Genomic DNA, 15312 nt, shown 5'->3' on the forward strand with positions numbered 1-15312 from the left:
TGTTAAGCCATGTGTGTTGAGCAATGTTTGTATTGAGCAAAGTACGTGTTGAGCTATGTGGGTGTTGAGCAATATGTGTTGAGCAATGTAAGTGTTGAGCTATGTGTGTGTTGAGTCATGTGTGTTGAACAATGTGTGTATTGAGCAAAGTAAGTGTTGACCTATGTGGGTGTTGAGCTATGTGGGTGTTGAGCAGTGTAAGTGTTGAGCCATGTGTGTGTTGAGTCGTGTGTTGAGCAATGTGTGTGTTGAGCTATGTGTATGCTTAGCCATGTTCTTGTTGAGTAATGTGTGTTGATCCATGTGTGTGTGTGTGTGTGTGTGTGTGTGTGTGTGTGTGTGTGTGTGTGTGTGTGTGTTGACCCATGTGTGTGTTGAACAATGTGTGTACTGAGCCATGTGTGTGTTGAGCCATATGTGTGTGTTGAATAATGTGTGTGTTGAGCCATGTGTGTAGAAATGCTTCATCGAGAATAATTCAGTCCACAATGAAACACTATCCGTTTTCTTTTTAATATATTCTGTCTGTATCTTTTTGTTTGTTTGTTTTGTTCGTTGGAGCATTATTTCTTGATGTCCTGTGCACATATTGCATGTCATTCCCCCCAATACTTGATTGCCGTTTCTCGCGTGAGCGAGGTAGCGCCAGGAAACATACGAAGAAAGACATTCACACACACACACACACACACACACACACAAAGATAACATACATATTCTCTTCTCTTCCCGCACACCCGATCGCCATCCCCTGCGTCAGCGAGGTAGCGCCACGAAAGAGACTAAGAAACGCCAAATTTGCACACACTCAGTCCCTAGCTGTCATGTGTAATGCACCGAAACCACAGCTCCCTATCCCCACCCAGGCCCCACAAACCTTTCCATGGCTTGCTATGCTCTGGTCTCGCTCTCTGTATTGCCTTACTTTCGATGGACTGGAATCTGTGGGACGTGGAATCGCTGGACATTCCAGGTGTGGCCTTACCAGCGCTCTGGTCAGGTGGAGATGAACGTCTACACTGGACTGCCAGGATCATCTTGATCTAGTTGATGTCTTCTGATATCTTAGCGCCATTTTCCTACATGTCCAGTTCTTCTATTCCTCTGGAAATTATGGCTTAACGTTACCCCTTCGCTGGGGTATATTGTGCCTAACTTATAATACCGGATCAGGACTCTTTATTGTTCATTTTTTTCTTTTTTTGTTGGTCAAAATTTTTCGTTTCCTTGTCATTAATATCTCCCCCAAGGCGGGTAGTACCGATACCTCCCTGCTGGGTGGCTGTCTATCGTCTAGTAGGGAGAGGAATAATGATGGAGGGTGGTTATGAGAGTGAGGGAGACGGTATGAGGGAGCTACAGAGAGAAAACGATCATTTCTTTCCCTCAAGTCATCACCATTACAATAAATCGAAGTTATAAGTCCGAAAAAAGAATAGTATATGCATACTCTTAAAAGAAAACGTATCAATTGCTAATTAAAAGAAAACGTAAAAGTGACAGCGTAAACAATTTTATATGCTTGGTGGCGTGGTTGGGTAAGAGACGTACAGGAGTTAAGGAATAAAATGGATGACCAAACTTCTTGTTTCATCACCATCAACTTGCTATACTTGTTCTCGACGACACTGGTAAAATGTGAGCTGGCGAACGCGCGTTATCTCGGTTTACCATTGTGTTCTACTCTTGGGGAATCCATGTTGCCATTAATGAGCAAGGTGGCGTTCAGTGGAACACATCAACAAAAAAGATAATCAGTTATTTCTGGACGAACACTCTACAGGGAAGTCTGCTGGCTATGTTACAGCCCCATTCAGTCTATATATGACCTTACGAGCCGGATGATATCATCTGTACACGATGTGAAGAAGCGCCAGGTGGATGTTTCTGGTCATCATGATGGTCACTACGTATTGTGTTGTATCCATACTGCTCGTATGTCACTCTCACACCACTGGCCTCATGTGTACGTCGTCTGTACGAGTCTGCACAATTAACACTCTTGCTAAAGTTCGGTTACTGGACAGCTTATAGTTATCGCCTTACCGATGTGAGTGAAGCTGTGTTGTGACCACAATCAATATCCATACAGTGAAATGCGAGGCAGTACACAGGTACTATCGCCTCTCAAAAAGAAACTCATTTGAGTGACACAAACGACCGAGCGAAATAATCTACGTGGACTGGAAGTTCATCGTAATAACACTTGCTATTACCGTCAGGTCTTGGTCCACGAAGCGATCTTCCAGCAGCTGGAAACCATGGATAAAAAAAACTGTAAGACTTCCACGATGGCAGAGGTTCAGTGGGAGGAGATGGGGAGGAAGAGGAGGTGGTGTGGCGGAAAGGGTGTGCCCAACTGGTGGTGACAGAGATGAGGTGGTGGTTAGAGGAACCCAAGATAGTAGATACAGTGCATGTATAGTGGCAGGTTCAGTGGTGACCAGAAAGTGGTAGAACATGTTGTAAGAGTGGTCGAGAGAGAGACAGGAACATGTGATGAACACTTCATTATTTGTTCGTCATTGTTAAAAGGAGAAAAAATAGAGTCTCAGCTTCATCTGCATCATCCCAGGCAGAGCCTGACTGATCCTGGTGGTGGACATTGAACTCCCCTACACACAGGGTTACAGCATGTGGTGGTGAGGACAGCCACACTCCACACCAGGAGGTCAAACATTTGAAGAGTTGTACATAGCTAGAGGAATTATGTGTGTAATCTCTTTGTATAGTGTCAGCCTTTGGCTGCACTGTAGTCAATAAACTGTGACACAAGGTTAGGGAGGGGAACGGGTCGTCTTAAGACAAGGACCCGTGCCAGCTAAAGCCAAGTGACTCGTTAAGATCAATGAGCAGATTATTATCATCATCGTCATCACTCAAACACAGAAAACGGGAGTCTCAGAGCCAACACGGCGCTTCTGTCACAGTTTTCAGCTGTTTCTGAGAGTATTAGCTGACCAAGGTCAAGGCAGGAAGTGTAGGGACCACTAGAGATGCTGGGAACTATTGAGAGTTTGTGGCACTTTTGGACTTGAGCAGAATTTTGTTGTGAAAATTGAAGATGAACCGTCCACCACTCCTGGCCAGACTATGGCTATGTCCTCAGGCTAACTGGTGATTCCCTTGTTGGCTGACATCATTCTGACGTCACTGATGGGCCTCCTGTGTTCCTTGCTGGCTATAAAGATGGAGGCAGATAATGGGAGTGTCAGTACCACTGCCGGGGGCGCCAGTGCCACCAGTATCAAGTGCCAGTGATACCAGCAGTGCCAGGGCTACTGGTGCCAAAAGTACTGGTCCACAGAGTGGCAGCAGAAAGCTAACTGGAACCTCCTCTGTGGAACACCCCCCCCAGTACTCACCTCAAGGGGAGGCAAAGTGACAAGGCTCCAGATAGGTGGTATGACACCATCAGAAATCGCAACTAGCTGCTGCCCCCCGTCAACAGAAGCAAGACATATTCATACCCTCCTGAAATCATAGAGACTGAACACATTTACATGAAGGGCTGGACCTACGCTTTATACCAACAATGTCAAGACTTCCAGCAGACCTTAAGGGAAACAGCATGAGAACAACATAACCTGTGCTGTGGCAATACTATCAACTCCGTAGCACAGAAATATAGTGACACAGAAACATCACGGCAAGGAGCAAGATGCTTACAAGGGAATCCCAGAGATGACATGTTATATATGAAAATTGACAATAATAAAACTGATGAAGATGTGGCAACAGAATTCATAAACACATGAAGAACAGTGTTCAAGATCACGCCAGGAGTAAACAGAAACTACAACTGAGATCATAAAAAAGAAGTAACTGACTGACTGACTCAGACCAGAGAGCACCATCCCACACCACACCATACACTCAGCCAGACTGGCCCGCTGACAACTGCCTCTCAATGGCATATGACCCGCCCGAACCTGATACAGCCCTACAGAAAACCAAGACCTCAGCAAAAAGTTATTGAAAACATCATGACCCGAAGGTTAAGAGGCAACCTTGAAAACGTCGATCTGGAGATGGGTGACTTGGATGACATAAGGCTGGAGGTGGGTGAGATGGACGATGTAAGGCTGGAGGTGGGCGAGATGGATGATGTAAGGCTGGAGGTGGGCGAGATGGACGATGTAAGGCTGGAGGTGGGTGAGATGGATGATGTAGGGCTAGAGGTGGGTGAGATGGATGATGTAGGGCTAGAGGTGGGTGAGATGGATGATGTATAGGGCTGGAGGTGGGTGAGATGGGTGATACAGTGCGGGAGACGAGGGGGAGCAGGACCTCCCCTCTTCCACCGTCATGATCAGGGGGGAGGAAGTCGGCCAGTGGCTTGTGGTGCTGACGTCGCCCCGGAGGACATGGTGAATATCACCTCACAGTTGGTATACCTGTAAGTGCAGCGCCCGAGGAACCTCCGTCGTTGTGTGGGTCATCTTCCTCTGTGTGTTGGGGTGTTGTCCCTGGCCACACACGACAACCAGGTAACCAACACAACATGACGAATGTGAATCAAGCACGACCTCTGATAATATCATGATCTCTCGTTACACATTTGCATCCGTGGTATGTAAGATTTGGACGGATTTACGGGTTGACACCGAGTCTGAAGTCCATTGAAGAATTATCGTGATATAAGCTTAAGCATTCATCTATGGCTCTGTCAACAGAGGAGAGTCATTGTACTATATGACAGGGTAAGAGGAACCTGAGCTAACAAATATTGACCATCACGTTCATCCGTCTCGGAGGCGTTGAGGAAATTACGTAAATAACTGATGATTATTACTTCATGAAGTCGCTGGAGGATCTCCACCTACAACACACGTTTACAGCAGGTCACCAGGTCAGTGTTGACCCGAACGTTCCACGTCTCCCCCATGATCAGGTCAGTGTTGACCAGAACGTTCTGCGTCTCCCCCATGATCAGGTCAGTGTTGACCCGAACGTTCCGCGTCTCCCCCATGATCAGGTCAGTGTTGACCCGAACGTTCCACGTCTCCCCCATGATCAGGTCAGTGTTGACCAGAACGTTCCGCGTCTCCCCCATGATCAGGTCGGTGTTGACCAGAACGTTCCGCGTCTCCCCCATGATCAGGTCAAGTGAACTCTGACGGTGAAGTGTGAGGAGTCGCTCTGACCAGGAAGGTCATCACTGGTGCTACCCATGAACACTTGTAGTATAATATTACCCATCCATGAACACTTGTAGTATAATATTACCCATCCATGAACACTTGTAGTATAATATTACCCATCCATGAACACTTGTAGTATAATATTACCCATCCATGAACACTTGTAGTATAATATTACCCATCCATGAACACTTGTAGTATAATATTACCTATCCATGAACACTTGTAGTATAATATTACCCATCCATGAACACTTGTAGTATAATATTACCCATCCATGAACACTTGTAGTATAATATTACCCATCCATGAACACTTGTAGTATAATATTACCCATCCATGAACACTTGTAGTATAATATTACCCATCCATGAACACTTGTAGTATAATATTACCCATCCATGAACACTTGTAGTATAATATTACCCATCCATGAACACTTGTAGTATAATATTACCCATCCATGAATACTTGTAGTATAATATTACCCATCCATGAACACTTGTAGTATAATATTACCCATCCATGAACACTTGTAGTATAATATTACCCATCCATGAACACTTGTAGTATAATATTACCCATCCATGAACACTTGTAGTATAATATTACCCATCCATGAACACTTGTAGTATAATATTACCCATCCATGAACACTTGTAGTATAATATTACCCATCCATGAACACTTGTAGTATAATATTACCCATCCATGAACACTTGTAGTATAATATTACCCATCCATGAACACTTGTAGTATAACATTACCCATCCATGAACACTTGTAGTATAATATTACCCATCCATGAACACTTGTAGTATAATATTACCCATCCATGAACACTTGTAGTATAATATTACCCATCCATGAACACTTGTAGTATAATATTACCCATCCATGAATACTTGTAGTATAATATTACCCAACCATGAACACTTGTAGTATAATATTACCCATCCATGAACACTTGTAGTATAATATTACCCAACCATGAACACTTGTAGTATAATATTACCCATCCATGAACACTTGTAGTATAATATTACCCATCCATGAACACTTGTAGTATAATATTACCCATCCATGAACACTTGTAGTATAATATTACCCATCCATGAACACTTGTAGTATAATATTACCCATCCATGAACACTTGTAGTATAATATTACCCATCCATGAACACTTGTAGTATAATATTACCCATCCATGAACACTTGTAGTATAATATTACCCATCCATGAACACTTGTAGTATCATTCGTTTCCTGTACACAGATGCCGGTTGGTGCACATAACGCCATAAGGTTGGATAGCAGGTCTTCACTCTCCAGACGTGTACGACTCCACAGTAAAATACAGAATGTGTTGCACATTATGTGAGCGGCCTGTGTGTCGACGCCTTCTCTTGCTCGACTCTGGGCAGTTTCGCGGACCTCAGACTGTGGCGCCTTCCATGAGCCCACCGAGTCCACACAAGAACTCCCCAGTGGTCGTGCTGGAACCAGAGTGGCTACAACGGGCGACTGACAATGACTCACACTTAGTTCCCGGCGTTGTGAGTTTTATAATGACCCTTTTCCAGCTGTGTGAGACTCAAGCTATGGTCTTCCTTCCTCTGCGTTATAGCTGCGTCCTTCGAGCCGCTACATTTTGCGTAATAACGCATCTTTGTTCGTGCTGACGGCTCAGGGTCAGCCAACGACTTTACGCTGACGCAAACCGGTGAAGAAGCAGTTCTGGAAGTGGGTCGGTCTGGCGTCCTTGCACGCTCATCTGAGGCTGCATCTTCAATGCCTCTACGGGAGATGTGTTGCCTCTTGGTGTATCTAGGGACGCCCTCAGCCTCTTTCTAGCTTCACCACACACAGATTTCCTCCTCCTCCTCCTCCTCCTTCCAATGAGGAAGGTTGTGAGACCAATCAAGTACGGTTCATTCCACAGTTACAGCAGCTGACCGTGTGAAACACACTCCTCAGCTTCGTGTGTCCCTCTCTCTCTCTCTCTCGGACATTTACGTCGACCATGTTGTGAGGCACAAGTTTCCAGTAACCAAACCTCCGGCACTTAAACCAGCGCAGAGGTTCTGGGATGTGCGGCCTAGCGCAGAGGTCCTGGGACGTGCGGCTTAGCGCAGAGGTCCTGGGATATGCGGCCTATGGTGTGTTTCCCATAACGTACTGAGAGTTTCTCTGGCGCAGGACAACATGCGAGAGTGAGGCCAACAGTAGCCCATTATCCACCACATTCACCCACGATCATCACGCGTCTGGTAGTGTGGCCAGCAGGTATAACCTCCTCACCTTACACCCTCAACTTTCTCCCTCCCGCTCAGACACACGAGACTCCTGCTGAGGATGACCCGCTAATAGGAACTCACATGCACAGGTAAGCTACGCCCAACATCACAGAGAAAAGATTTGGTCATCTCAAGTCTCGTCTTTGACTCACGTCGCATATTAAACTTTCACGCGTTAGTCACCATAAGGCAATAATGTCACGTTCTGCACCTCATCATAGCACCCAGCATCAATATCTTCATCAGGGGAGTGAGGGACACACGAGAGGTCGAGGAAGGTGAACCATAACAGCATCAGCAGGTCGGATCAAGGACATGGACAGGCGATCAGATCCGGCCAACACGCCCTGCGCAGGAAGTGGACGGCAAGGAATTAGTCATACTTATGGGGTTAGACCCCCAGACTCTGGGGTGACGGAGCTAGACCCCCAGACTCTGGGATGACAGGGTTAGACCCCCAGGCTCTGAGGTGACACGGTTAGACCCCAGGCTCTGAGGTGACACGGTTAGACCCCCAGACTCTGGGGTGACGGGGCTAGACCCCCAGACTCTGGGATGACGGGGCTGGTCCCCCAGACTCAGGGATAGTAAACCCCCGGAAAAATAGGCCTTCAAAATCAAGGCGTTTATCCTCATAGACAGAAGGAGTGGTAGTGTGGCTAGCCTCACGAGGTCTGGTTGCGTCCTCCCGCGGTGGACACGTCCCGGTGAGGAGGATAACAATGCCACACACCACCAGCCGCCTTGCATGACACGACCACCAGCGCTCCCATTACGCCAGCCACACACAACGGCACGACTCACACACTCGGGAATCAGCGGGGAAGGTCGACGACGCTTTGGTACAGCAGAGGCCGGGAGGAGGGAGGCGCTGCGCTGAATATACTGAACACAAAAGAAAATGTGGAAGAAAATGGAATACTTATTTGAAATATTTGGCAGTTTTGAAGACTAAAAATGCCAGTAAGACATGGAAGCACTTTCCGCTCTCGCTCTCTCTCTCTCTCTCTCTCTCTCTCTCTCTCTCTCTCTCTCTCTCTCTCTCTCTTTCTCTCTCTCTCTCTCTTCTCGTCACTGTTACGATGGAAGGCGGGAGATGGTCTTCACGCGCGGGACACTTGTGTTCCTCTAAGACACCCATGTGTATCACGACCCTCCCCGTCCTAGCTGACCTGCAGCCACCATAGTGTGGGGAGGTGAGGTGGGTGGAGTCTCAGTGCTCAGTCACGCCGTTTCCAGTGTTATGATGACGGTGAACGCCTCCCTCGTCTTACATATGGTAGGAAGCATGGGAGGTTGTTAGCCAGTCATGTGTTACCCAGACCCACACACCTGACTACCGTAAAAGTCATACGCGCGTCACCACGTTACCCTGACCCACACACCTGACTACCAGGTATTGTAAGTCCTCAGTAAGTCACAGTTACGACAAAAGTGATGGCTTGCGTCGCTTCCAGTCCAACCAACTGGACATCTTGGGAGTAGCAGCTTACGTATGGGAAAATATATTGTACTTATGTTACACACCCTGAGTGTACATAGCGTAGTGTAGCGGGTAGCGTTCCTGACCGTGACGCATTCAGGGGCCGCCCAGAGTCGAGCGCGTAGGTTCGAATCCTGGTTGCGGCAGTCGGTCCACAGTCAACCCAGCTGTTCATCGTCCTTTGAGGATAGGTCGACAAAATGGGTACCTGGCTCAGACTAATATATATATATATATATATATATATATATATATATATATATATATATATATATATATATATATATATATATATACAGTCAAATGGCACTATATTCCTTAGTTGCTCAGCTAACATAAACAAATCTACAAAATACAACACAGTCATTACGTCATGAGAACTAAGAACTTTCCTTTATTACATTCTCTGTCTGAGGATGTAACAAACGAAAGTACTCACTGTTCACATTTTCTCTTTCCAGTGGTGACTGTGCATATACCTCTTCATGGTGAAGTGAAGGTTGTGTATATATATATATATATATATATATATATATATATATATATATATATATATATATATATATATATATATATATCCCTGGGGATAGGGGAGAAAGAATACTTCCCACGTATTTCCTGCGTGTCGTAGAAGGCAACTAAAAGGGGAGGGAGCGGGGGGCTGGAAATCCTCCCCTCTCGTTCTTTTTTTTTTCATTTTCCAAAAGAAGGAACAGAGAAGGAGGCCAGGTGAGGATATTCCCTCAAAGGTCCAGTCTTCTGTTCTTAACACTACCTCGCTAACGCGGGAAATGGCGAACAGTATGAAAAAAATTATATATATATCTATATATATATATATATATATATATATATATATATATATATATATATATATATATATATTTTTTTTTTTTTTTTATTATACTTTGTCGCTGTCTCCCGCGTTTGCGAGGTAGCGCAAGGAAACAGACGAAAGAAATGGCCCAACCCCCCCCCCCCCATACACATGTATATACATACGTCCACACACGCAAATATATATATATATATATATATATATATATATATATATATATATATATATATATATATATATATATATATATATATACACGAATACTGATCAATGAGCGCGCACTTTCATAGAGCACATAATGCCATCCATACATCAGGTGTGTGTGTGTGTGTGTGTGTGTGTGTGTGTGTGTGTCTAAGGCTTTCTGGATGCCGGAAGCCGTCCAGTCATCGTAGAAATCAGTGTCGTGATGGAAGCTACGCCGTGTGGCTCTGTCTTATGTAACACTCACTGGTCGTGCCAGCATGACGAACAACACCTGACACTCTCTCTGTATATCCTCCTCCAGTACAATGATTGTTTTTCATAATGAATGAAGTGTGGTCAGTTACATGACGTATTAACATAACACCGGAGGAATGTGGTCCATCTCATCTTGGTGAACAGACTACGTAGCGATACACTCAAGGAATAATACTCCTCTGATCTTGGTGACCCAAACAGCTCAGGATCCAGCCAGTCTATGAACCTTATGTTGACAACGTTGGTCATCGGGAGGTGCTATAACCTCACGTTGTTTACCGGGACACACACATCGATCTCGCTAACACGAAAACAGTCATTATCTCGCTCGGCCTCACACCACAACCACCTCAGTGAGATCACTGAATGTCCTCGATACAGTTGCTGCTGGTGTCTCGCATCAGAGATAAGAGACATGTACCCAATGGGACGTGCTGTTTGAAGTCTTTTCATCTCACTTTAATAATACATTACAAAGGCCGTCTTTCACCCCGGCGGGCGATCGTAACTTGGTTACATTTGGTTGTTGCGATCTACGCCAGGCATCTGACCCGAAGAAAGTTATGTACAATGAGAAGACAACAGGAAAGATATTATCTGAATACACAGTAGATCATCTCTGTCAGAGCGAGACAATCTGCTGGACTGTCCACAGTAAAACGTCGCGTACTTGGCGTCTCGTTAGGCTGTAGCTTCGTTTCCTGACGCTGTCGGTGAAGGCGGACGTATTCCCTGAGTATAATTTTCACCTCATGTTTCCCTGTGTTCCTCCTAACAGAGTCTGTCCATCTTCTCCTGTTGAACAAGAGACACACGAACCAACTTCGCTGTCCTCCAGGACAAGACTACAGTCATGACTGTCGTTGTATACAGCACATACCGGAGTGATGTCGTATATAATGTGTCGGTATGACTTACGGACGTGAGTCAGAGCAAGGTTTGATCAGGACATGTTTGATGATACACGAGGAAACGCAGCAGACAATCTACCTTGTTAACGTCGCGGCTAATGTTCAGGGGAGTGGAGACAGCCGGCCATGATCACTGAATCCCCTCCAAGCTGCTCTGCTCTCGTCGTGAAAGTTATTTCTTCTCTCTCTCTCTCTCTCTCTCTCTCTCTCTCTCTCTCTCTCTCTCTCTCTCTGGTTGTGACGCAATCCTCAGTGCCTTCCAGGTTAGCTTCCTTCCAGAGCCAAGTGGAAGCGTCATCGTGAAAGTGGCGGTGGTGGTCGTGCTGGTGCTGGGCCTGGCAGATGACCAGTGTTACCACAAGAGAGCCACAGTCTGCCGACTCCACACAGTATAATACTTCATGGTTGATCCTGGTGGCTACGGCCCTCATGTCCCGATAGATTCTGGCGGCCTGGAGTGCACAAGGGTTGACAAGTCTGATCCTGGAGAACTGGTTACAGTAGAGTGCGTTCTTGCAGGCTCTGTGACACACCCCATGTTCGATGACAGGAGGATGGGACGGGAGTGGAGGAGGTGAGGTTCTCAGCCCCGGGGGCCTGTTGAGTGCCCCCGCTCCATTACCTGCTGTTTGAACCTCATTCAAACTTCTTCTTAACAGGTTCCAGGTGGTGGTGGTTTCGCACGCACGGTGTGTGACGTCGCCATGGTTATGTAATCTGTATAATGATGCGGTGGTGAGGCATGTCAATACGAGGGTCTGGTAGAGGGTCTTGAGTTCGTCGTCATTACATGATGATGAACTACGTGCGTTACAACATACGTCGCTCTGCTGACCTTACCCGCTCACCTGGTCGCTGTGTTCGTACGTTATCATTACCCTCATACTACGCGCTCCTGCCATGGCTCTGCTTTGTTTACGAGCTCCTTGCTCTCCTAATTTGGGACCTTCGTTATACAAGATCTTACAGTTAAAACCGAGAGAAACTGGGGTGGGGAGATGTTTGCCGCAGGCTCCCTGGCGGTCCTGGACGCTCCTGTCTCCACTCCACAAGTAGCTACATACGGGTAATGTTATCACGAAGGCTCGTGCAACCCTTTGCCATTATCATGTCGCCCTCTTCCCCAGCCAGTCACCACTGACGAAGGAGCCAGTCACTAATCAAGTTGCTGGTCACTACTGACGCAGCAGCTGGTCATGACTGACGAAGCAGCAAGGCCGGACTTTTAAAAGGCTACTTTGTGTGCATGACGCCCAGGGCGGCCGGAGGATCCCAGAACGGTCATGGGTAAAGAATTACGTCCGGCTGCCGGAGGGAACAGCAGACAACATTCTCTTTGTAGCACAGGGGACCGAGGGTGACTTGCACTAATTTACTTCTTGTAATCGGAACAATTTTCCAAATCTTCTCCATCCACTAAGGGGCAATTTCAAGATTAGCTGGACGTATGAGGACACTTGATGACGCTACCTGAGTGCTTGCAAGACTGGCCTCGCTATTGTCCAGCTGTCAGCAATCATGACGTGTGTTGGGGGGGATGATCCGAGTGAGACGAGCTGGCTGCTCCAGTGTGGTGCTCACGTCCTCGCAGACCTTCCCTCCCTGGACGGTCGAGGTGAAACGATATACACGTACAGCAGAACATGTATGATGTGGATTCTTCTAGACGAATTCATGCATGACTACACCTGTACCTGGCTATTATCTTTTGTATCTACATCTACCAATCTATCCTCATCTTTTACATCCTCTCAAGATACCGTCAAGAACACTCAACTGTAACTTAGAAGAAAAATCTTAGTTTATAGATAAATATATATATATATATATATATATATATATATATATATATATATATAGTAAGAAATTTTGATGTGTGTCATGTCCCAAGGACGTGGTATCTCAAGTTAGCAGGCAGGAGACTCCACAAGTAAACCCTATATAATAGCTTCAGCTCTCACGTGGCTTGCCGCCCACCAAGCCAGTGGGTCTCGTCTGACATCTCACCAGAAGCAGACTCTCAGTTTCCCTGGACGGAGGCTGCCCAGTGAAGGCTGCTGATGTCATTCGGGGAGGAGGAATCCGTGTTGGCAGAGGTCGGGACACGCAAGCCGGGACGGGGTTAAAGGTTACGGCCGGATTAGGCAAGCTAGAGCAATGCCACATGAACATGACACGTCAGGTCACATGAATGCTCAGGTCAGCTGAGGTCGAAGGATCGGCCGGCTGATGTCGACAGTGATAGTGGCAGTTGGGAGCTGTGTGTGTGTGTGTGTGTGTGTGTGTGTGTGTGTGGGGGGGGGGGGGGTGTGTTGAGGTGACCTGAAACTCGCAACTATGGGATTCTGGATGTCATCTGGTGTGTAATGCATATGTTCAAATAGATTTTCAATCATAGAAAAATATTGACGACTATATATCATTTTTTTTTTTCATTATACAGCCCCAGTACCCCTTCTATGGGGCCCCGACTCAAAGGTCACGCTCAACCAGGAGCAGGGGGAAGACTGGACTTCTTTGGAGCAAAAAGTTCCCCAGCGACACCGTGCTGCTCCTCAGTCCAGTGACGAGGATACAGCCCAGCCCAGGTTAACTTTTCACCAGCAGTACAACTACAAGTAGGAGGAGTCCGGTAACACGTGTGTGTGTGTGTGTGTGTGTGTGTGTGTGTGTGTGTGTGTGTGTGTGTGTGTGTGTGTGTGTGTGTGTGTAAAATGATCTAGCTTATAAAAGGGTAACATCACAATTAGTTATGTTAAGCAAGAGACTGATACACGTAAATCACTGACCTTTTTGGACTGAATGATGAAACACTGGATAATGAATATATCTGAAAAAAAAAGAAAAAAACTCATTAAAATATTACCAGTGGCTAAATCATTGCTAAATACATTTTCTGTAATAAAAAAAGGAGCAAGACTGAGGATCACCGAAACAGAAGGGGACGACCAGTGATGGTTCATTGGCAATCATCTACTCAGGAAGTACATCGTCTGGCTAACCTTAAGATCTTACAAGATGGACATCAGCGGGGTATTCATCGAACGTAGTTGTCCAAGGGAAGAAAACCAAGACTATAATTAGAAGGCAAAATAATGGGAGGCATCAAGTCAGGCAAGAGGACGACTCCGCCATACTGCTTATACATGCGGAGTGTTACGTGATGGTAGCGTCACACTGAACATGATGTGCACAAATGAAACAGCAGATGGCTGGAATTCAAAGCATTTTTATTAAGGATGACGCAACTGATATTGCTGGAGTTGGAGACACCCTCATGCGTCAGGATATAGTGGAAGAGTGCCCATTCAAGCAATATATGATAGGAAGATTAACTGTTGAAAAAAGTACACAGTTGTGTCGATGTTACGTAATTGCCTAAGGAATTGTCGCGATCGAGAATACACATACAGTGATGACAGTGAAGGAACATTCAAGGACTCAGGTTCAAAAATACATGAGTGAAGGAGCGAATTTGGATTGCCATGGTGACCAAGTCATGGTGTTGCAACCTTCTACTGTATACAGGAAAATTTCCTATGCCATCATGTCAGTGAATAAACTAAGATCATAGGGAGTGATACACCACTATTTTGTCTCATCTGCACACATAATAACACGGAAATTGTAGCAAAAGTGATCATGTGATGTTTATAACATCTAATGAATGAAGATGTTAAAAAGAATAGATGGAAACTACACGAAACGTAACAATTTCTATGTAACAAAAATTGGGAAACCGAGTTCAATAGCCAGGAACCAGGGCACTGTGGTGAAAGGTTGGTGAAATCTGGAACAGAGTACAAAACTGAGCAGGAACATGGGTACCTGCAGCCTCAAGTACAGGTCAGAGCAGTAACTAGGTTTTCTGTTCTTTATCATCTGGATCAAATTATCATCCACTCAACACGTCCCTGACTGTTACGACCACTCTAGCAGGTTGTTGACAGCAGCCGCCCAGGGTGGTACTACCGGCCTGACTGAGGAGGGTTAAAGTGGTGCCCGGAACCAGCTAACATTCTCCATGTTAGGATTGCTGGTCTTACTTTCTGTCTCATCAATACGGGACTACCGGGCTAGTAGTCCTGCTATCTTCTTACAAGCACCAAACACCTACTCAAACTTTGCTCATCATTATTACTTTTTCCTTTCACATAAGTACTTTTTGCCAATTCCTG

The 15312-nt window shown here is 45.8% G+C and overlaps 1 protein-coding gene across 1 annotated transcript in view; it reads right to left on the reverse strand.

The window, feature by feature from the left end:
• Positions 1-15312, reverse strand: part of LOC139751141 (uncharacterized) — a 295019-nt gene that overhangs the window by 145929 nt on the left and 133778 nt on the right. Inside the window, exon 3 of the mRNA XM_071666239.1 lies at positions 13924-13964. Within this exon, the coding sequence (XP_071522340.1) occupies positions 13924-13964 (41 nt within the window). The remainder of the gene's footprint in view (positions 1-13923; positions 13965-15312) is intronic.

The sequence above is a fragment of the Panulirus ornatus genome, chromosome 11, assembly GCF_036320965.1.
Source record: "Panulirus ornatus isolate Po-2019 chromosome 11, ASM3632096v1, whole genome shotgun sequence".
Classification (NCBI taxonomy): Eukaryota; Metazoa; Arthropoda; class Malacostraca; order Decapoda; family Palinuridae; genus Panulirus; species Panulirus ornatus.